Source organism: Pelophylax lessonae, assembly GCF_965119305.1.
Source record: "Pelophylax lessonae genome assembly, chromosome: 1".
Lineage (NCBI taxonomy): Eukaryota > Metazoa > Chordata > Amphibia > Anura > Ranidae > Pelophylax > Pelophylax lessonae.
This window is the reverse complement of record NC_138768.1, coordinates 320,045,544-320,069,558: the sequence shown is the minus strand read 5'-3', so window position 1 is coordinate 320,069,558 and position 24,015 is coordinate 320,045,544. Positions and strand designations below refer to the sequence as shown.

Here is a 24,015-nt window from a genome sequence, read left to right as displayed (position 1 = left end):
TCCTCTATGACCCAAGCTGGCACTAGTGTGCAGTCCACTGCAGCTGCCAGAGTTGCTTATTCTGCCTCCTTGTCCACAGCTACCCCTGCCATATCCCCCGCATCATGCATGGAGGAGTCAGCTGAATTATTTGAACACAGCTTCAGCCTCTTGCTTCTTGAGGATGCACAGACATTACATGATTCTGATGTTGGTCATGTTCCTCCAGCCGCAGTGTATTACCAAGTTGGCTCCAGTGATGATGAGGATGGAGGGGATGCTGATGAGGAGGTCACTGATGCGACTTGGGTGCCAGATAGAGCAGAGGAAGAAAGTGAGGGGGATAAACAACCCCAACGAGGCAGGATGTCCTCCAGACGCAGGCATCTTGGAAGAGTAGAGAGCAGCCACCCTATGCCGTCAGATTGCTGGCCCACTTCCCAGAGCTCAGCTGTGTGGGCTTTTTTTAGCACATGTGCAGCAGATTGCACTGTTGCAATCTCCTTTCGCAAGCAGATCAAGCGTGGCAAAAACACATGGGTAACACATGCTTGACAAGGCATTTAACCTCCCACCACTCTTGCCCATTGGCAAGAGCACCTGAAAGAGACACACAAGGGACACAATTCTTCTCCTCACTCGTCCTCACCTCTCATGTGTAAATCTTCTATATCTCATGACCTCTCAGCAGCCTCCACTGAAAGGGAAGACGTCTGCCAGGACCACACCACCAGCTGTAGAGTATAGCAGGCAAATTTCCCTGCCCCAGCTACTGCAGCGCAAAAAGAAAAATACACTCCCTGCCACCTACATGCCCAGCGTCTAAATTCCAGCTTGTCAAAACTGCTGACTTTACAACTCCTGCCTTTCCGTCTATTGGATTCTGCCCCCTTCCATGAATTGTGCTGTACCACAATGGCAGGTTCCCAGTCGCCATTCCAGCTCTGTACTATCACGTGGAAGCCACTATTTTGGCATCATTGGGCAAGGCATTTTGCCGCAAGGTCCACCTTACTGCTGACTTGTGGTCCAGCAAGTATGGTCAGGGACAAAATATGTTGTTCACAGCACACTGGTTAACTCTGCTTGCAACTAGGAAGCATGCAGGACAGGACTCAGTGCTAGAGCTTGCTTCTACAGGTCTGGCACATGTCCTCAATTTGGTGGTGCAGCATTTCTTAAACAGGTACCCAGGTTTGCAAGATCTTCTTAAGCAGAAGACTCTGTAGCCATTTCATGCGACCATACTCAGCCAGTGTTCAGTTGACTAAAATTCTGTGAGAATTCCACCTGCCAGTGTACCGCCTGATTTGTGACATGCCCACCAGGTGGAACTCAACTTTGGCAATGCTGCAGGAACTGCACATGCAGCAGAGGGCCATCAACAAGTACCTGTGTGAGTATGGCACAAGGACAGGCTCAGGGCACCTCTCCTTTTTTTTCCCACGCCCGCTTTATGCAGACACTATTCTTGCGACGCTACACACACAAGAACACACAAGTGAAGAGGTAGGAGGAGGATTCTGGCAGTTTTGGAGGCATTAAAGCAAAAGAAGACATACGCCAAACCTTAAGAGATGGTTTTCAGTCCCCAGAAACCTTGGGAGTAGTATGTGGCTGGAAGGAGGCAGTGCCAGATACTGTTTTCCTTAGAGATCTTCTAATGCCTCCACAAACTTGCGATGCATGGCTTCCCTTATTCTTCAAAGCCTGAGAAAGGACCCAATAATTTGTGGCATCAAGGATAAGGATCATTATTGGTTGGCAACCCTCCTTGACCACTGTTACAAGGAGAAAGTCTCAGAACTCATCCCGTCGTCACAGAGAGAGCAGAGGATAAAACATTTTGAGGACACCTTAAAGAGGAGTTTATGTAATGCCTTTCCAGACTCTGGTAGGTTACAGTCTCATGGAAAAGCTACTTTTGAGGCTTCTGTTGGTCAAAGGAGGAGCGGTGGAGAAGGGGCCACCTCAGTGATGCATTTCAAAATTTTTTTACTCCTCGACACCCAAGGCTGTTAGCTTCAACATCCTATCGACAGCGTCTGTATGGAATGGTGGAGGATTATCTAGGGGTGGAAACTGACGTGAAAGCTTTCCAGTAGATGATTCAGTGGGGTTTCAGGGTCATGAGAATAGATCACTGGCCAGAACTTGGCCAGTATGCAATTGTCAGGAAAAGGCTCACCTGCTGGTGGCACTGTGGCTCCCAGATCCATAGACTGCAGTTCCAGCATCCACCAGGGGGTGTCTTTCAGCCACCAGAAGCTCATATCATTATCCATCACCTAATTCTCGTTGTAGGAATTATGTTTAAGTCCTGTCTGTCCTTCTCTTGTTGCCTTGTCTTGTCTCTGCAAGACTGTCTAGGCTACCTAGTTTTGTGGGTGTTGATTTTATCTTGAAGTAATTTTATGGTATAGATTTAATGGGCACAATTAACACACAAGGACCAATTTTTCTGAACCTGTTTGACAGGTGCATCAAATTTAAATTTTTTTTACAGCAAGGCCAATCCTTGTTTTCATCAAGAGTACCTCTAGAACAGGCATCACTAAATGGCGGCCCGCGGTCCGAGTCCAGTCCCCATCACTCTACCTCCCTGACCGCAGAGGTCACGCCATTTAGGAGCCTGTTTTCCTTTCAGCTGTCATGCTTTCTTTGCAGAACCAACAGCATGAGGCGGGACAGTTCTGGAGGGAGGGTGGGAACTGCCAGAGGTAAACAAGCCAGTGATTGGTTGCCAAGATGAATGGCAATCTGGCAATCTACAGTAAGCAACCAATCACTATCGTGCAGCTTCCTTCCTCCATTCAGACCTGCTATGCCTCGAGTCCTCCTGTCTGTGTAAAGTAGGGGAGACGTACTGTAGGGAGGGGGGAGAGTACAGCAAAGAAGAGGACTCTAATGTGTGTGGGGGCTGAGTACTTTGATGTGTGTGGGGGCTGAGGACTCTGATGTGTGCGGGGGCTGAGGACTTTGATGTGTGTGGGGGCTGAGGACTCTGATGTGTGTGGGGGCTGAAGACTCTGATGTGTGTGGGGACTGAGGACTCTGATGTGTGTGGGGGCTGAGGACTCTGATGTGTGTGGGGGTTGAGGACTCTGATGTGTGTGGGGGCTGAGGACTCTGATGTGTGTGGGGGCTGAGGACTCTGATTTGTGTGGGGGCTGAAGACTCTGATGTGTGTGGGGGCTGAAGACTCTGATGTGTGTGGGGGCTGATGACGCTGATGTGTGTGGGGGCTGAGGACTTTGATGTGTGTGGGGGCTGAGGACTCTGATGTGTGCGGGGGCTGAGGACTTTGATGTGTGTGGGGGCTGAGGACTCTGATGTGTGTGGGGGCTGAGGACTTTGATGTAACTAGCCAATTTATATTACTAAATTTTGTTTCAGAGACAGAATCAATAGTGATGTCTTTTTTTTTTTTTGGGAGGGTAAACCCGCCAGGATTGCTAAAGATACTTTACATTTAACCACTTGCCGACTGCTCACTGAGCTGCTACTGCGGTAAAGTGGCTTGTTATTGTCTGGCGACTTAGACCTACGTCACCAGACTCTCCCCTCTCTCGGTGGCACGCGCGCGCCGCCGGAGGCTCGCTCCCCCTGTATTCAGACACAGCGGGAGTCTGGCCAGGGGAGGAGAGGCGGTGATCACCGCCGCTCTTCCCCGATCGTCGGGGATCGACTGAGGAAATCCACCCGCTTGTGTCCTATGTGAAAGACAGTGACAGATTACAGGATTCAGCATAGCTGAACCTGAGATCTGTGTCTATGTCACACAATCCCCTCCCCCCCCCCACACGTCAGTAAGCATGAGGCATACATTTAACCCCTTGATCACCAACAGTGTTAACCCCTTCCCTGCCAGTGTCATTATTACAGTAACAGTACATATTTTTAGCACTGATTACTGTAGTAATGTCACTGGTACCCCCAAAAGTGTCAAAAATGTCAGTCAGGGGTCCGATCTGTCCGCCGCAATGTCGCAGTCCCGCAAAAAAAATCGCAGATCGCCGCCATTACTAGTAAAAAAAAATAAACAATAAAAATGACAATACTTTCCTGTAGTTAGTAAACGCAATAACTTTTGTGCAAACCAATCAAAATACGATTATTGTGAATTTTTTTTACCAAAAATATGTAGCAGAAAACAAATTGGCCTAAAATGTTAAAAAATTTTGATTTATACATTTTTTTTGGGAATGTTATACATCAGAATGTAAAAAATATTGTTTTTTTTTTCAAAATTGTCGCTCTTTTTTTCAAAAATTAAAAATCGCACAGGTGATCAAATACCACCAAAAGAAAGCTCTATTTGGGGGGAGAAAAGGACAAATTTAATTTGGGTACAGCGTTGCACGACCGCGCAATAGTCCGTTAAAGTAACGCAGTGCCGAATTGCAAAATATAGCCTGGTCAGGAATGGGGTAAAATCTTCCGGTCTTAAAGTGGTTAAAAATACGCTCATTGAGAATTTTTTTGTCAAAGACATGTAGCTAAATACATTTTGGTCTAAATATATGACAAAATTTTATATATTGGATATTTTTTAACTGTAAAAGTAGAAAATGTAAATTTTTTCGCAAAATTTTCGCTCTTTTTTTTTATTAATATCGCAAAAAATGAAAAGCGCAGAGGTGATCAAATACCATCAAAAGAAAGCTCTGTTTGTGGGAAAAAAAGGACATAAATTTTGTTTGGGTACAGGGTTGCATGACTGCGCAATTGTCAGTTAAAGTCGCGCAGTACCAAGTTGCAAAAAGTGGCCTGGACGTTAAGCAGGAAAATCCTCTGGTGGTAAAGTGGTTAAAGCCTTCGGAGGGTGACCTGATGGTACCTAATTTTCAGACATGCTATTTTGCCTAACAAGTTACTCATGCCCACTGATGGCTATATCCAGAAGCCAAAAATGCAGCTGCTGCTTTAGAAGTGGCAATCCTTACATCATATGAATCCCTTTAAAATGTAATACATAGGCGATGTACCCTAAAGCGTGATAGTACTTAATTTTAACAATGACACTTTGTATATTCTGGGTGTCCCACTAGGTCCCGCCAGGTGGGAACACTGCCTGCTCACCTAATACCCCTTTGTGACGTAACCCACAACTGAGGGAATTTTTCTTGAGGACAGACAGTTTATTCTCACTGTGAAATATGTCTCTTATCTTCACAATTAGGGTACTTTCAAATTTTTTTTCCGCATGTTAACAGGAATTTAGGCTATTAAATACATTGTACTTTAGATATTTGCAAATATGCCACACTGTTTCAGCTAAGTTTGGCCTTACCAATGTAACGCTACAGCTCACTGAACCTGAAAAATGTCTCTCTCAACCAGATCATTGTAAATTACCTCCCTTATTTACTCCAATCTAAAACTAAGAGACTCACACCTACGGAATCTCACTGGAGAAATTATATTCCTGAATAACAGATGAGGCATGGCAGGCCATTATGTCTTCTCAGGTCCCTACTGTAATTTCTTCCAGAGATAAAATAATCCAAGTAAAATTTCTGCATTGTATATACTATTCTCCCTATGTCCTTTTTAGAATGTGTAGGCTACATCTCCTTCTTGCCCCAAATGCCTGGGAGCCAGTGACAAATTTGACCATATGGTATGGGATTGCCCAGTTATACACATCTTTTTATTCTGCAGTTACAAATTTTACTGGTTCTGTGCCCCAGCTAGCTAATATATGTAACCCCTCCCGGTGTTTACTGGGATATCTAGAGGATGATATTCTACCTAATTTCACAAAACACCTTCTTCACCCATTGTTTCGCTATGCTAAGAAAATGATAGTTACTTAGTGGAAATGACCAAATTGTCCTACACTGGACCAATGGGTTAGCTAACTGATCAAGTTATCCCAATGTATAAATTACCATACGAAGCCCAATATTGCCCTAGGAAATTTGAAAAAATCTGGTCACCCTGGTTAAATACACGAGTCACAATACCACCTAAATAAGAGCACATACAGTGCATCCTGAAAGTGTTCAGTAATTCCCTTTTTCCACATTTTGTTACGTTACCGCCTTATTCCAAAATTGGTTAAATTCATTATTTTCCTCAAAGTTCTACAAACAATAACCCATAATGACAACATAAAAGACGTTTGTTTGAAATCTTTGCAAATTTATTAAAAACAAAAAAATCACATGTACATAAGTATTCATGGCCTTTGCACAATACTTTGTTGAAGCACCTTAGGCACCAATTACAGCTTTAAGTCTTTTTGAGTATGATGCTATACCTATTTTTGGGAAAGTTCTTTGCAGGACCTCTCAAACTCCATCAGGTTGGATGGAACACGTTTTTATCAAGGATATCTCTGTGCATTGCTGCATTCATCTTTCCCTCAATCCTAGTTCCTGGCACTGAAATACATCCCCACAGCATGATGCTGCCACCACCATTCTTCACTGTAGGGATGGTATTTGCCAGGTGATGAGCAGTGCCTGGTTTCCTCCAGACATGACGCTTGCCATTCAGGCCAAAGAGTTCAATCTTTGTTTTATCACACCAGAAAATTTAGTTTCTCATGGTCTGGGAGTCCTTCAGGTGCCTTTTGGCAAGCTCCATGCAGGCTGTCGTGCCTTTTACTGAGGAGTGGCTTCCATCTGGCCACTCTACTATACAGGCCTGATTGGTGGAGTGCTGCAGAGATGGCAGTTCTTCTGGAAGGTTCTCCTCTCCCCATAGAGAAACGCTGGAGCTCTGTCAGAGTGACCATTAGGTTCTTGGTCACCTCCCTGACTAAAGCCCTTTTTCCCCGATTGTTCAGTTTGGCTGGGCGGCCCGCACTAGGAAGAGTTCTGGTGGTTCCAAACTTCTTCCATTAATGGATGATGGAGGCCACTGTGGTCATTGGGACCTTCAATGCTGCAGAAATTTTTCTGTACCATTCTTCAGATCTGTGCCTCGATACAATCCTATCGTTTTTGGTTTTACATAAATTTGCAAAGATTTCAAACAAACTTCTTTCACATTGTCATTATAGGATATTGTTTGTAGAAAATAATGAATTTAATCAATTTTGGAATAAGGCCGTAACATAACAAAATGTGGAAAAAGTGAAGCGATGTGAATACTTTCCGAATGCACTGTATATGTATATAATGTTATGCAGCTATGAGCTACAAGGGTTTTTTTACTCTCCCCTGGATAAACTTACTGGTCCATATACTATGTGCTGTTGGGACCGATGACATGTACTCTTGCTCTGTATGGTAGCGATGTATTGAGTGAACTCAAGTTCATTTACTTTTCTGGTCTTTTCTCTTTGTTTTAGTTTGGTATATTATATGTTTTTGTACCTTTTGTATTTGTGTTTATGCAAAAAATAAATATAATAATAACATCTCTCCTCAAAACAAAACACCTCTTCCTGTCCTAGGATGACAACGTTCATTCACTGTACTGTATCTATGGAGTAGCAGCATTTTCACCCTAGGCTTCTCTCCTGATTTACACTACAGAACACCTCCCTCTCTCACTTTCATAATATATAGGGGAGGAGTTCTGTAGTTTACCAAAGATAGCTAGGGAGGCTGATCATACTGAGAATTCAGTTCAGTGAAGTTACAAGAACATGGAGTTTCTGGCTGCATCAACAGGCATTTTACTTGCAGAAAATATACTTGGCCCAGTGGCATACCAAACAGGGGGAGCGGGGGGGGGGGGATTGGGGGTCCGTCCCAGGTGCCACACATTAGGGGGTGTCAGGGAGCACCAGGGTGACACGCGGGGCCGGCCGCCGGACCCCCTGGCAACCAATCACCTGCTCATTAATTAGCAAAGTTAACTCCGGTAGTTCCCACTGTTTATTCAGGGCTCCTGAGTCTCTCTCTTCTGTTCTGCTTGAAACAGTTCCTCCTGCTCTGCTCTCCTCCTAATAAGGTAGGAAGGGAGGGGGTGGGGGCTTTGTACTGTAAAGGGTTCTATTGGGGGGGGGGGGCTTTGTATTGTAAAGGGTTCTATTGGGGGGGCCTTGTATTGTAAAGGGTTCTATTGGGGGGGCGGGGGCTATATACTGTAAAGGGTTCTATCGGGGGGCAGGGGCTGTGTAATGTAATGGGGTTCTATGGGGGGGCGAGGCCTGTGTAATGTAATGGGGTTCTATTGGGGGCGGGGGCTGTATAATGTAAAGGGTTCTATGGGGGGGCGGGGGCTGTGTAATGTGAAGGATTCTATTGGGGGGGCTGTGTAAAGGGTTCCATTGGGGGGACGGGGCTGTGTAATGTAAAGGATTCCATGGGGGGCGGGGCTGTGTAATGTAAAGGGTTCCAATGGGGTGACTGTATAATGTAAAGGGTTCCATTGGGGGAGGGAGCGGGGGCTGTGTAATGTAAAGGGTTCCAATGGGGGGGTGGGGGGGCAGGGGCTGTGTAGTGTAAAGGGCTCTATGGGAGGGGAGCGGGGGCTGTATAATGTAAAGGGTTCCATGGGGGGGCAGGAGCTGTGTAATGTAAAGGGTTCCATGGGGTTCAGGGGCTGTGTAATGTAAAGGGTTCCAATGGGGGTCTGTGTAATGTAAAGGGGTCCATGAGGGTCAGGGGCTGTATAATGTAAAGGGTTCCAATGGGGGTCTGTGTAATGTAAAGGGGTCTAGAGGTACGGGGGCTGTGTAATGTAAAGGGGTCCAGAGGTACAGGGGCTGTGTAATGTAAAGGGGTCCAGAGGTATGGGGACTGTGTCATGTAAAGGGGGTCCTCCTACATTTTACCAGCAGTTATAGCTGCACACATGCGCTGAGGTGCTACACGCGACATCACGTCAATGTGCGGTGCGTCACCTGCCAGCCTGGGGGGGGGGGGGGTTGGGGGTGCCAGATATAGGATCCGCCCCGGGTGCCAAATGCTCTAGGTATGCTCCTGACTTGGCCTGAAAAAAATAAATAAATGCAGTCACCACATCTATTACATTTTTGTTCTCCGGTTCAGATATCCTTTATTCTTGAATACGCAACCTTAAAAAAAAAATAAAGTATGTTTAAACCCCTAAAAGTACCTTTTAAACAATGAAGTAGTGGGGCACCAATGCCGAAATCGCCCACTTTCTTTTTAAAAGGATACACTTCTGATGCAATTTTACTTCTAGAGTTTTACAGTGTAACTGAAGCTACATTTTTTTTTAGTTTGAATACAGAGTGGGAAAGGATGAGTTTTTAACATGTCTAGTTTGGTCTAGGACTTTTTTTGAAGACCTTCCCAATTTTCTACCATTAGGACAGGAGGGGGGTGTCCTCTGAAATAAGGACACAGACAATGTCTGGACAGTGTGGATTGTCCCTGTGCTGATCACATGCCCTCTAAGAAAAAAAAAAAATCTCATAGCAATACACACTAAACTGAGCATGTGCAGAATGACTCCACTGAGTCTTATCTTATCCAGGCTTGTTGTGGGAACAATGCAAGAAGGGAAGGATCTGTTCATACAGGATCAAACAGCCTTTTTACGCAATGCTTTACTCCATACAATGAGTATAACAAGCATGCTTTACTCCATACAATGAGTATAACAAGCATGCTTTACGCCTGTGAGTTTAGTAACACTATAAGATAAAGTGCATTAAATCTGTTGCATAGTGTGTTGCAGCACTGTTCATTTTGAATGGTGACAACAAACTATTGCACACATGCTCTCTGTTGTGGTCACAGTGCCTCACCAATCAAAAGTAGAGCTGAATGGGACAGATGTCAGTGTTTTAAACATCAGTGTCTGTTCATTTTGTGTCCGCATGCACCACACAGTAGACAGGGGTGGACTTGCGATGACTATGAGTGGCCAGATGTAAATGGACTTGTGTCCATTTACTGGGGGCTACCTCTGATGTCACATTTTAGGTCTGGAAAAATAGAAAACGATGCAGTCCTTTTCAAAATTTTTTTTTGGACCTGAATGGACACAGAGGCAGGCAGTTGTAAACAGAAAAAGTAAATTTACATCCAGACTCCTGTAGACCTACATGGAGCTTCCAATCAGGACCACATGAAAAACTGACAGACGGCCCTAATTGAAAAGCTTGGGTGAAAGGTTCTTAAAGGGGAATGGTTGGGACTCACATTACAGGTAGGCTGCAATTGGCCCTTAAACGTCCATGGGTGGGCTGGACCTATCATGCCACCCATTCCTTCTATTCACGGGTGTCTCGATCTTAGCAAAGTCAGTTGCACTCAGTGAGCACAGACCCCCTTGAAAGATACATTTTTCGACATGCCTCCATCTTTGGCCACCCATTGTTAATTCTAGCTTGCTATATCCCTCCCCCATACAACTCGACAATACTCACTGAGGGCTTAGCCTACATGTCACAGCACCCAGCTCCTCCTGTTCTGGTTAGGTGACTTTAATATGGCGCTAAACTCCAGTCTGGACTGTCTGACTCAGGGACCTAATCCAACTCTCACGAATCATCCCACTAGACTAAATCGTCTCCTTACTGACTTTGCTCTTACAGACTCCTGGTCTTATAAAAATCCTTCCCACAGAGCATACTCCTGTTTTTCAGCGCCACACTTGTCCATGTCCCAAATAGACTATCCTTTTGTCCTGAACTCTACTGCCTACGTTGCAGGATGCCGGTTTTTGTCCTAGAACCCGGTCAGACCACTCTCTATACTGGGTACAATTAAACATAGGCGCTTCATCACCAACACCCTTCTGGTGTTTAAACCCCTTTTGGTTAACAACTCTGGGGGACCCTCCAGCACAAGCTGCGGAATGTAGGTATTTCTTCTGCATTAATCCAAACATGGCACCCATGGTAGCGATATGCAAAACCTTTAAAATGCATGCACATACCATACATCCCTCACGTATTTCTCATTTAAAATCTTCCTCCAAAGAGATGCTGCAGTTGGCTATGAATAGACTCAGCCAATTAGAGGAGGCATTTATACATAATCCTATCTCAACTAATGCCACAGCACGGAGAATATACTGTACATGTTGGACAAGCTAAACAACACTTGCTTTTTAGTAAAACACATTTTTGAACATGGAGAGCGAACAAGCAAACTACTGGCATACTTGGTACATAATGACCACAGGCCTCAGGTGGTAATCTCTTTAAGCATCCCAGATGGGCCCCATTTTACAGATCCCAGTTTAGTGGCCGCAGAATTACGTACCTACTTCTCCAACATTTACACTTCTCTGGTAACTCACTCCACTGACTACCCAGGATTTCCTTCACACCTTGGATTTTCCTCATCTCACAGAACAAGTTAGATGTTTAGGCTCCCTAAAAAAAGATTTTAACAGCACTATCTCAATTGGCTGCTGGTAAAGCCCCCAGATCCAATAGACTCCCTCTCAAAATTCTATACAATTTACATTGAGACAGTTACTCTCCACTTATTGACCTTATATAATGCCATTTTTACATGGTCTACTTTACCTCCCTCTAGGAGAGAGGCTGTAATCATTGTCCTCCCAAAACCCGGAAAAGACCCCTTACGCTTATACTGCCCTATTTCCTTATTAATGGCAACATTAAGATTCTAGCAAAAGTTTTGGCCTTCCGCCTGAATTAAGCAATCATATTCCTAATTCACTCTGACCAAACAGGCTTCATGCCTGGCAAAAATACAGCCATCATTATCAGATGCCTATACATGAACATCATATGACCAAGTTGGCACCGGAGTGGTGGTAGCATTGGATGCCGCCAAGGCTTTTGACTCAGTGTAGTGGGGATACTTATGGGAGTGCCTAAGGGAATTTAGGTTTGGCCCCAAATTTATTAAGTAGACACGTCAGGGTTGTCCCCTGTCCCTACTATTATACACCTTGGCAGCTGAACCCTTGGCTATACATTTAAGATCCCACACTGGTGTTCGCAGGCTACGATTTTGTACCTAGAAGACCGTGGGCCATCCCTCCCATCTTCTCTCCAGGCCAATAAGCAGGTGGTGCCCATTCAGGATTGAGTATTAATTGGGACAAAGCCCAGATACTCCCCCTCGACCAGTTCCCTCCAACTATTTACCAGGCTTCAAGAAAAAGAACTCACTGCTCAAGGTGGTCTATAAGGCAAATGACACACACCGGTGCATGCCCCGGCTCGCCTCCGTGGATAATCAGTGAAGAAAAAGAAACGGCTGCACTCCAGATGAAGTCAAATTCCAGATTTATTGACTGGACATCCCAATGTGACAATAGTGACAAGGTAGACGCGTTTCACACACTACAATGTGTGCTTAATCATTATTAATTATTAATCACTTCATCTGGAGTGCAGCCGTTTCTTTTTCTTTATTGACCAGGCTTACCTACCCCTGGCACGTGTATCCCATTTTCGATACCTATGGGTAAGAGTATCTCACTCTCTATGGGACTACCTGCCATTAAATGTTGAACCTCTGTTTGCCTTACTTAAGCAGAAAACACAAGTTTGGTCCAAGCTTCCCTTAGGTGTGATAGGAAGGAACAATGATAAAAATGGTGCGGTTACCCAAACTTTTGTACATACCACTGAAATTTTTCCGTCTATAGACTCTATACCTTTGTGTGGGGGAGTGACCTGCACAAACTATCTTGGCGAACCTTGAAAAACCCAAAATCGTTGGGAGGAGCAGCATTGCCAGCCTTTATTGCATCTCAGTTGTCTCATCTATACCACTTTGACAAGACAGATTTGGAAAGATATCAAACAGTTTATAGACAGCCCACTCACCCAGCGCACACTCCACTAGAGTCAATTTTCCGAGGTGCTCTGAGTACTAATTTCCCACATGCCCAGGATAGTATACTTTTTCATCACCAACTTGTATGGGAATTACCTTTACACAAAATTGAGAAGCCTTCATTTCATAGGCATACTCCACTCTGGTACAACCATCACCTACCGGAGCTACTGCAGATCACAGACTCGGTGGTGTGGGCCTCTAGGGGCATTATATGTTTAGCTCATATATTCTCCGCAACAGGTTTGAAAAACATTCTGCCTTCCTATATTTTTCCGATATATACAGCTACGTCATGCAGTGAGAGCACAGTTCTCTGGAGTGACTCCTTTACATGACTGTGACAGAGGTGGTAGCAAGTTCAGAACCCACAAAGTTGATCTACACACAATACAATGCCCTACAGACACCCTCTGCAACCAAGCTTGCATACAGGGCTAAAAACCAGATGGAAACCCAACTTGGGCTCTATAAAGGATGATGAATGGGGGGAAATATTTGACAATTACAAAATGGTTTCTTCTAGGATCTCTGATAGTCTAACCCAAATGTGTATTTTACACAGAGCATAATTGACACTAGTGAGTGTCTCTTGCTGCAAACCGATACACATCTCAATGTGTCCTCTTCTGTGGGCAGCAATCAGATATGTTTTTTCACCTATTATGGTCTTGTCCCATTGTGCAGGCATTTTAGGCTCAGCTGATTAGATTTCTCCACGATCACATGGGATGTCCTCCTTCCCTGGACCTCAAACCCTGCTTGCTCAGGTTTTTCCCCTGACAAAAATATGGACACGTTTTGACCATATTTTTGCACAAGATGTTATTTGCGGCTTGCAAGGTGATTGCAGGCAACTGGATGCAGACGACTCCACCAAGACTGGAGATGTGGATACGGGAAGATAAAATCTCACCTTTCCATATAAAAAATAGATTTATACCCACAGAGGTTGCCCCACCAAATACAATAAAGTGTGGGACAGATGGTTAGCATAACCAGATACATGTACGGGAGAAGGCTTTTGAACTTTATAAAGCATGTCATCGTACTGGCTCCATTTTCATTTTGCGATCCTTACCTGTAAATTACTTTTCACGCGTAAGAGTATTGAACCTTGCAGAGCATATGAATAATACTTTGTCATTTGCTCTCAGTTGTATCATTGACTAAGCAATTGACATATTGTGACATTATATTTAATGGTATGTATACTGATGGTGATGTTCCTTGCTGAAATACCTGTGAAACCTCAATAAAAGTTTTTGTTTTGTTTTTTTAAATGTGAAAGGAGGAATGGCTGGGGGTGGTAAAAACAGCTCAGTTGCGTGTTTTTACTGCCCCCACAAACACATGTAAACTAGCATCTCACTGTGCTTATGATCATTATTATCACAGCACAGCAGGTGCTGTATGGCTCTGTCACAGTGTCACATGCCTCTTGGGTGCTGACTTTGGTATGGCTGTAAAGTGTTATTCTCTAACACACAGCACAGCCATAAGTTAACAAAGTCAGCACCAAACAGCCATGGGACACTGATCGAGCCATACAGCATCTGCTGTGCTCATCATAATGATGATAATCATAAGCACACAGCAAGGAGTCTGGGGACTGTACCTTCATTTTTACAGGACCTGTGTCAGTGTCACTGTGAGTGCGGAGTGCTGCTTACCTGTGCACCACCACCCACTGCCAGGATTAGTTGCCGACTGGTATCAGTCTCTCTTAGGCCCCTTTCACACATACGGTCCATTTGTCCGTTTTTCATCCATCCGTTGACGGATGAAAAACGGACATCAATGATCAAACGTTAACATCCGTTTTCATCCTCTTCCGTCAATGTCTGTTTTTTGGAATGGATGAATGCTCTTTTTTTCATCCGTAAAAAAACAGATCGGATGAAAAACTGATGTAAACGGACAAACGGTCCGTTTTTCATCCATTTTTGCATTGGTAGCGGATGTAAAAAAAACGGATCCAAAAACGGATGAAAAAACGGATGCAAATAGGATGAAAAACTGATACATTTTGACTAAACTGATGAACTGAACGGACCCTATGTGCGAAAGGGACCTTAGGCTTCAGCGCCGGCACTTGAGGGAGAAGAGCGGATTTACATTGGAATCAATCCGCCAGAGAACTGATGGCATAGACAGTGGCCGGCTGGTACAGTGTAGTGTGTATGCGGTGCAGGATTATCTGCTTGTGTCTGAAAATGGAAAAAAGTCCCTTCTCTGCTGTCATCTCCTGGGCTCCTCTGTTGACCTAATTTTCCCTAGAAATGAATTCTAAAGCTGCCCAGTCCCGGTACAACATGACCGGTTGTACTGCCTTATCAGCAGCCCTGCACACCTTAATGCATGATGACGCATTACATTACACACCCAAAGTGAAGGCCCCCTAAAGGATTACAAACTAAAGACTACATTTTCGGTTTTTGGTGGCTATGCATTGTAATAGAGGTCTTGTGAAATTGTCTAAAAGGAATGTTTCACTTTATGGAGTTCCTGAGACTTTTATATGAAGTCATAGGTTTCCTTGGTTAGGAACCCATTATCTGATCGCTGAAGCCAGTGCTAAAGAACGCTGCAGATAAAACCACGTATCTTGGTTCTGATATAATGGGGTTTATTTACTAAAGGCAAATCCACTGTGCACTTGGAAATGCACTCACTGTAGATCTGTACTCACTGCACTCACTGTAGAGGGGGACAGCATTTTTGCTTGCACATGATTGGATGACAGAAATCAGCAGAGCTTCCCCTCATTTCAGATTTTCCCCCGCAGATCTACAGCGACGGCACCTGCAAGTGCACTTGTAGTGCACAGTGGATTTGCCTTTAGTAAATCAACCCCAATGACACTCCGGTCAGCCTTAATATAGTCAAAAGAACATTTTTTTTTTTTATCCAACATTTTCCAAGCAGAGTTGGGGTCCTAAAAATGTACCACATGAAAAAGTTGAAATAATAAAAAAGGCAGATGTTTAATGAAGAAGAACAAATGACCTTCTTCATTTTTGGTCATTCTAACATTCCACTGAAAAAATATTTACTAACAAGATTTTATTACGATGAATAAATACAATGGGAGTGACAATGCTTTGTATAAATATAACTATGTACATGACATGTACTGAACTGCGCGGTGCAGTGATAGAGTACAGAAACACCTTCTCTGTCTCTGGTAATAACAGTGGGCTAGTCCCAGCTTGCTCACTCGCTCCTTCTTTTATCTTCATCACAGAAGGAAATCCAAAAGGTTCATTTAGGCAGCAATGTGCAGCAGTCCCCACTAGGGGGAGGAACTGCACTTTACTTTGGCAGGTCCCAGGCTGATAACATTTGCATCTTCTGTTTTACATTGTCACAGTTTTGTGTAGCAAATCAGACACAACATTCAAATGAGATGTTTGGGCGATTCCAAGAAACCGTCAAGACGATGTCCATTGTACTGTATGGCAGTGCTTGGTGAGTGTCCTCTCATGTCCTGCAGAGGGCACTCCAGAGTATATTTGTCTGTTCTCATGGTCCACAGCTTTTTTAATGTGGTTGTCCACATTTCCTCAGGCTTTGACGAGTCATGAGCCTCCTTTGGGTCTTTCAGAAGTGGTTTACATCTGGAGAGTTTGCATTCAGCTACTGAGTCTTCTCCCTCTGAAGTTGAAAGCTGAGGAATAATCTCATGGACTTTTTTTATGTTCTTGCCCTTGGAAATCCACAGTTGTCATTCCCATTCCATGGCTTAATTTAGAACATTTCCCTGGGAACTGGATCGTGCCATGTCAGTGATAACAAAATAGGTACAGAGTTGACCTTTACCCTTGACCTTAATGACTCCTCGCCTTTCACAAGTATATCCCAGCTTCTGAAGTACTTTACTGGTTTCTTCTGTGACCTAAAGGAAAAAGGCATTGGAAATAGAGAATAGAGTAAAGAGAAAGCAATTCAGGAGTGCATACTGTCTCTACGCTAACAGGAGTATTGGTAGCACTGATTAGAATGCTTGCAAGCTGAAAAATGTAGAGAATTAGTTTTCTTGCAGCACTTAATACAAGAAGATATGATCTATTCCCGGTTTTTAATACTGCAGTGATTTTACACAGTAGCTCAGTTGATCTTCAGTTATAACCATGCTGGAAGTTTAATATATCACAAGCACAGTGTGTAGATCAAATAACAAGGAGGGTTGATTGGACGGACAGAGCAAATGGGTTGGAAGGCATCCAATAAACCAAGGCTAAAAGGTCTGACTAAGCTAGCAGTCTACCATTCTATAAAGTAAGTCCTAGAATTACCCAATAACATTTTTATTTTAATGAATGGCCTATACACACACACACACACACACGTGCGCACAGTAAGCTATATTAATGTATTGAATACACAGTAGACTTTCCACTAATTAATATCATAAGAACAGTTGGCACAACTGCTCATCTCCAGTCTGCTGATAAATTGTATACAGTAATAATGAGACAATGGAAAAACGTGGGTTAGCACAGCTACTTAACAGAAACCCTGTTTAATAATGTAGCATGCTTTATGGTATTTTGTATAGAATGACAACACTTTAAAATTAGCACAAAGGCAGTGCTAATTAAAAATGAATTACAGTAAATATAACTAAATCTATATTAATGTAAGTGGTATAAAACCTTGACAAAAATGTGGTTTGATTCAACAGCTAACAAAGTAGCCATTGCAGTACAACTTTACTAAATACATTAAGGCCCCTTTCACACAGGGGAGTCCATCGGCGGACTCCGTTTTTCTCAGCGGGGAATCGATCTGCCGATCCCCCGCTGAGCAGGCAAATGGCAGCCGTGTCTCTGTGTTGTGTGCGGAGACAGAGCTGTCAGGTCCCCGCTGTCCTCTATGGGGGAATCGGATGGGAACGGACCGTCTGTTCGTTCTCATCCGATCCAATGGACGGATGGAAAATAGGGTTTCCATCCGTCCAGATTTGACGGGCCGGATCTGATGTCACCGGACAGGTCTCCCCTGACACCTGATGCCCCATAGAGAATAACATGAAATGTTATTGGCAACACCAGTAAGCAGAACATTGAACATATGAAGCATTTAGCCAACTAGTAAAAATACACTTCATTGCTAATTTAGAAGATTTAGCCAGTGTGGAAATAAGTATAGCACTACCTGGATTTTTCCAAGTACTCCAGTACTGTCCATACGACTTGCCACATTGACAGTGTTCCCCCAGATGTCGTACTGTGGTTTCTGTGCTCCAATTACCCCTGCTACTACAGGTCCATGGTTAATGCCTAGCAGGAAGTAAAAAAAGACAACTTGTTACAATTTTTTTTATTAAGTAGAAGTAAAAATACAAATTAAATAAAGAAAAGTTTGATGAAGATGAAGTAGCAAGCACATGATGAAAAAGGTTGAAACATGACTTACCTATGCGAAGTTTGAAGTTGTTAAAAGAATGCTTGTTGATCACGTCAAGTTTCCCAATTAATGCAGTAGCAAATTCCACCATGATACCAATGTGATTATAATTCCTGTCTCCATCCTGGTGGATTAGAGAACAAAAAGCTAGTACACTGACATGCAAAGTCAACACAACAATCTCAGTGGTAAAGATAAATATTCTCTCAATATTATGAGTGGCAATGATAGCAGAAACATAGTATCACACAATTGTCTCTGTGCATTCCATATACTAAAACAAACACAAGATCTGAAAAATACAAAAAATACCTGAGGGTTTTCCTGTCCTGATGTGGCATTTAATCCTGTTGCTGCCATGTATGCACTGCCAATGGTCTTTATTTTTTCTACGCTGCTAAACTTTGGCTTGGAGAGTAGCTAAAGAATATATAAAATGATGCATAAACTTGTTAGTAAATGTCAAATTTAACGAGTGTGTGGACAAAATTCATGATCACTAACAATCAGAGAAAGAAGCATAGGTGTGGGGGACTAGTAAGGAAAAAGAAGCAGACATAATAATGGTTCTGTTGTAGAGGGGAATGTGTTGGAATCTGGCCCTGGGGAGACATTGTGGGGCTGTGACATCTGGCAGATTCAGGGATTAGGGCATAACAACATTGGTTCCTATTCCTCTGCTGCATGGTTGCAACTGTCACCCCTGCTGTTAGAACAATGATCTTCTGTAATAAAGTGCACCTAATTTAACTACTCGTGTGTAAGGCTCCGTTCACATCTAGGCGTTTTGGGGCGTTTTTGGGGCGTTTTTCTGCTCTAGGATCAGCTCTCAAAACGCCCAACAAGACAAATCCTATTCATTTCAATGGCCCCTGTTCACATCTGAGCGTTTTGACGCTGTATACAAAACGCCCAACGCTCAAAAAAGTACATGAGCTTCTTTTTGGGCAGATTACAGGCGTTTTCCATTGATCTCTATTCAATCTAAAAACGCCTGCACAAAAATCGCGGTAAAATCGCGGTAAAAAACGCCGCAAAAATTGCGGTAAAATCGCGGTAAAAAACGCACGAAAAACGCTACGCTCAGGTGTGAATGTAGCCTAAAATTCAGAGAAAACACAAACTGTTTACTTTATGTAACACTATCTACTTCCACCTGAATTGATGAAGAGAGAGGAAGACAATGTTCAGAAAAAAGACTGGGGTGTAAGGTGAATCACTTTTAGGTCTGCCAACTCAGATACAATTTGCATTATCCTAGACAGGAAAAACATGCAGATGTAACATCTTTTCCACATTTATACAATTATTGGCCAACATACCTCATCAAAGTCAGCTATTATCTCATTAAGTAGTCTAAGACACTCTAGGCCCTCATGGTTTTCATCACATTCAGTGTAAAATTCCTTGAAATCAGGTATGGAGGCAAAGATGACGCAGACACAGTCATAGGACTGGTAATACAGGTCCTGCAGAGATTAAAAGTATGTACTGAGAAAGGCTATAACCTATACAAAATAAAAAAAGGTAAACACTTAAAAGAAATCAAATACTGGAAAACCTATTGTGATGGGTTACCTCATTCCTAAGGTTCTGCCCAATGAACTGCTGGGCTACATCAGCAGGGAGGACATTTTCTAGTAGGACCCGGTTCAGATTTTCCATGGTCTCAATACGTTCACGCTCCATCTTAAACTTCCTTTTCCACAGAAAGTCAAGACGACAATAGAATTCGTTCTACAGAAGGAATAACGCATATGTTTAAAGCAGGCCATGTAATATTGGACTGGGATTCATTACACAAAAGTAAAGTATAGTGTATTTGAACAAGCGTATATTTGGAGTTCAGTTTCTAATTCAGATCTATCACTAGAACTTTTATTTCCCTGTTCTGCTACTTATGGGACAATGTACACGTAGTACTTTGTCTCATGTTTCTAAGTGCTTTCTAACCCTAGTTCTGTTTACCGATGTGCCTCCCTCCCCTCCTGATGCGGCCGATCTGACATCAATGAAGGCGACACATGATTTATAACTGAAGCTTGTGTACACTTTCCTAAAACAAGCAATGGCAAGAGAAATGTAGAGGGAGGGCCGGCCATGTGTCAGCCTCTGCATTCCTCTTGCCTTTGCTTGTCTTGGGAAAGTGTTCATAGCCAAGACAAGCTGAAGTTATGAATCAGGTGTTTCCCTGTCAGATCAGCTATGGCAGGAGGAAAGATAGGTTGGTACTCATAGGGTTATGAGTTATTTGAGTTTTTATATATATATATATATATATATATATATATATATATATATATATATATATATATATATATATACACACATACACACACACACATATATATATATATATACATATATATATATATATATATATATATACACACATACACATACACATACACACACACACACACATACATACATATATATATAAAAACTCAAATAACTCATAACCCTACGAGTACCAACCTATCTTTCCTCCTGCCATAACTGATCTGACAACAGCTAAGGAAACACCTGATTCATAACTTCAGCTTGTCTTGGCTATGAACACTTTCCCAAGACAAACAAAGGCAAGAGGAATGCAGAGGTTGACACATGGCCGGCCCTCCCTCTACATTTCTCTTGCCATTGCTTGTCTCAAGAAAGTGTACACAAGCTTCAGTTATAAATCATGTGTCCCCTTCATTGATGTTAGATCGGCCGCATCAGGAGGGGAGGGGGGCACATTGGTAACCATAAATAGGGTTAGAAAGCACTAAGAAACATGAGACAAGGGGAGGAGGAGGGGGGGAGGGGGAGGGGAGGAGGGGAGGAGGGGGGGGGAGGGGAGGAGGGGAGGGGAGGGGGAGGGGAGGAGGGGGGGGGAGGGGAGGGGGAGGGGAGGCGGCGGGTCACGTGAGGGGCGAGTGGCGCTCTGAAAACTTGTATTCTTTTATTCTTTTATAAGACACAGGGGCACACAGGATTATTAAACAGACTGTAGACAGGATATGAAACTTTAAATAAAACTACAGCAGCAGGAGGAGGGGCGGACACTGACACAGGAGCAGACATGTAGGGAGGGGGGAGAGAGGACAGGGGAGGACAGGAGGGCTGCGGATGACTAAGGCACGTAAACTGACCACAGTGTCAGGGCTCAGCAGCCATGATATACCGTGGTCAGTTTACAGTGGGGAGGACATAGCCAGGCAGGATCAGCCAGGTATTTTAGGTGATAGAAGGGGCCAAATTACACAGCAAAGCACTGTGCTGTATAACATGCTTTAAGGGAACAGGATCATTTTTTTTTAGGTTAACAAATGCTTTAAAAAATAAATGCTGCTGTTTGCTCTTTAAAAATAAATACTCAAAATAAGTATAACTAATGACTAAGCCTCTACCCTTCATGACATCATGACATTGTTGAAAAGGGGCATACCACGGGTGACCTTAAAATTATGCCTCCCCTTGAAAAAAGTCCTGCGGATGCCCATGTATATATATATATATATATATATATATATAAAAGTTATAGGGTAACTCTTAGGGTTATAAAGCACTCAGAAGCATAGGATAAAGTACTAAATGTATTTGTCTCATAGGGAACTATAGCTAAACCGGCACTAAACCTGAAACAATGGTCAGACATGCATGCATGATGTGAAAGTCCCACAATGTCTACCTTGGGCCAGTGTCTCTCCAAATATGAATGCTTCCGTTTATGGAATTAAAGGAGAAAGGGGGCCAGGGAAAACAACAGTAATCAGGCAAGGTTTTTAAGCCTTCTTTTTTTCTCAAAAACTTTCATTTGTATAACAACACACATTGGTTCACACCAAGCTGTACTCCTTAACATTGATATCTAGTAAATCTAGTAAACACTGAAACAACTATATATCTTCCTTTATCACAAATCTGTCAAACCACAAACAGCGCTATAACTGATAGGCACTGTTAAAAATCCAGTTTGGTCTAAGCGCCCACAGCTTGGGACTAGGCAGTGATTCCTCACCAACAATTGCAGTCTAGTTAAGCAAGATCTCAGATGGGCATTCCTAACGCTGCTGTTTGAAAATGCAAATCCCATGGATTTATGGAGACACAAAGGACAAGGGGCCTGTTCCCAATCTGTCACTTCTCGCAGTTTATGCAAAGTGGGCCTCGTTTATTAAAACATCTTGTAGACAGAATGTCTCAGGCAAATTGTGTTACTATTGTAACCTAATCATTTTTTGCTCCATCAATCAAACTGTTCTGGGACAATGAAGAATAGAATCAGATGTATTGCTATAAAAAAATGACTGGGATAAATGTGTGTTCTGACCATGTTTAAAAACAGTTGGTACTTACCTGCCTAGCGAGGGCAACGAGAGTGAAAAAGAAGATAAATAATGCAATACTGCCCATTATCTGTGGCTCTTTTAGGACTCCAGGCCTGAAAAATGAGAAGAGTAGGTTAAAAAGTTGTCATTTCTTTTTTTTTTTTAGATGAAGTTAAAAAACAAGCTTTTTTTATGGCAAGTAACCTGAAGGTAGGTTACATTTTTGGTTTTAAGTCAGTGCCTTATTTTACATACATCATGTTTAGCTTGCAAAACTCTTCCTGCTATTAAACCGCCCAGCGTATGTAAATGGCCTGCACATACGCTAGAATCCTATTCTAGTGTATTTTTAGATTAGTACTCCCTTCCTCATTCCATCATTCACGGTTTCAATACATTTAGCTGCACTCCAAAAACAAATGTATTATTTTACCAGTTGCTCTTACACAATAGGAACAACAGCCCATAACATATCTCACTGCACATATATGCAGTTACATGCAAAGAGCTGTGGAATCTGTCACTGATTTATACAGGCTGCTTGCCGGGGTTCACTGTTGATTGAATACACGTGTGTACCCCACCCAAAGAAATGCTGATTCTTGGCGGCATACAGCCCAAAGGTGAATGAACCCTAAACAAAAAAGGCATCAAGCGGAAAAAAAAAAAAACACAAACAAACATTCTAAAATAGTAGGGGCTATAATAACAGACCAGGCTGTTTTTGACTACTGTCAGCCAAGAACTGGACAACTCAGGGCAGGAGAACCTCGTCTGCTCTGACAAATCTCAGTTTCTGCTGTGCCATGCAGTTGGTTGTGTCAGACATTGGGGTACAAGGCATGAATCTATGGATCCATCCTGTCTCGTGTCTACAGTTCAGTCTGGAGATGGGGATTTCTTTTTAATGCTATCTGGTTGGTACAAGCCAAAATCACTATAAGTGTTATCATAAACCTCCCTTAGTCCATATTTCAAACTGTTTCAATGTTATAAGAGGCTTTACATTGATGTACTTTTTAATATAGTGGTCATCAAAGTGGACTTTCACCCCATTTTTTCCCCAAAGTCCAGGTCCTTGAATCTTGCGTAGCCTCCGATGACATATCCAGACCTTGCGCATGCAAGGTCCTTCGCGTCATTTCTGTGTATGTTTGCAGTCGCACACACTGCCTCCTGGGATTTACACATCACATCGCATAGACCTAGCAAAAATCCCTGAGGCATGTCTGGGCACTTTGGATCTCAATTCAAGATGGTGGCATCGGAGGAAAGCAGTTTAGGGAGAACTTCCTCTACAAGCAAGACAACACTGAACTATAATTTTTTTTCTTACTTTTGTACAGGGACAAGTTTTAGAATTTAAAATGTTTATTTTTTATAGTAAAGGTGGATTTCCTCTTTAAGTGTATGTGTAGGTGTATACGTTTGTTTTCTTTAACTTTAACATTTTGACAGGTTGCATTTCATATATTTTATAGAACACCATGGAGGAAGTTGGTTCTATATCTTCATCAACAATCAACACCAGAGAAGACAACACATGCTTTAAAGTGGTTATAATAGTTAATTCTTTGCATTAATATAAATAACCTTCTGTGTGCAGCAGC

At 42.9% G+C, this 24,015-nt stretch overlaps 1 protein-coding gene across 1 annotated transcript in view; it reads right to left on the bottom strand.

The window, feature by feature from the left end:
* Positions 1–15,731: 15,731 nt before the first annotated feature.
* Positions 15,732–24,015, bottom strand: part of ADCY4 (adenylate cyclase 4) — a 138,862-nt gene continuing 130,578 nt past the window's right edge. The window contains exons 20-26 of the mRNA XM_082244054.1: positions 22,434–22,518; positions 19,671–19,829; positions 19,415–19,561; positions 18,405–18,512; positions 18,102–18,216; positions 17,841–17,965; positions 15,732–16,578 (exon numbers count right to left, since the gene is read on the bottom strand). Coding sequence (XP_082100180.1) covers positions 16,426–16,578; positions 17,841–17,965; positions 18,102–18,216; positions 18,405–18,512; positions 19,415–19,561; positions 19,671–19,829; positions 22,434–22,518 — 892 coding nt within the window. The 3' untranslated portion in view covers positions 15,732–16,425. The remainder of the gene's footprint in view (positions 16,579–17,840; positions 17,966–18,101; positions 18,217–18,404; positions 18,513–19,414; positions 19,562–19,670; positions 19,830–22,433; positions 22,519–24,015) is intronic.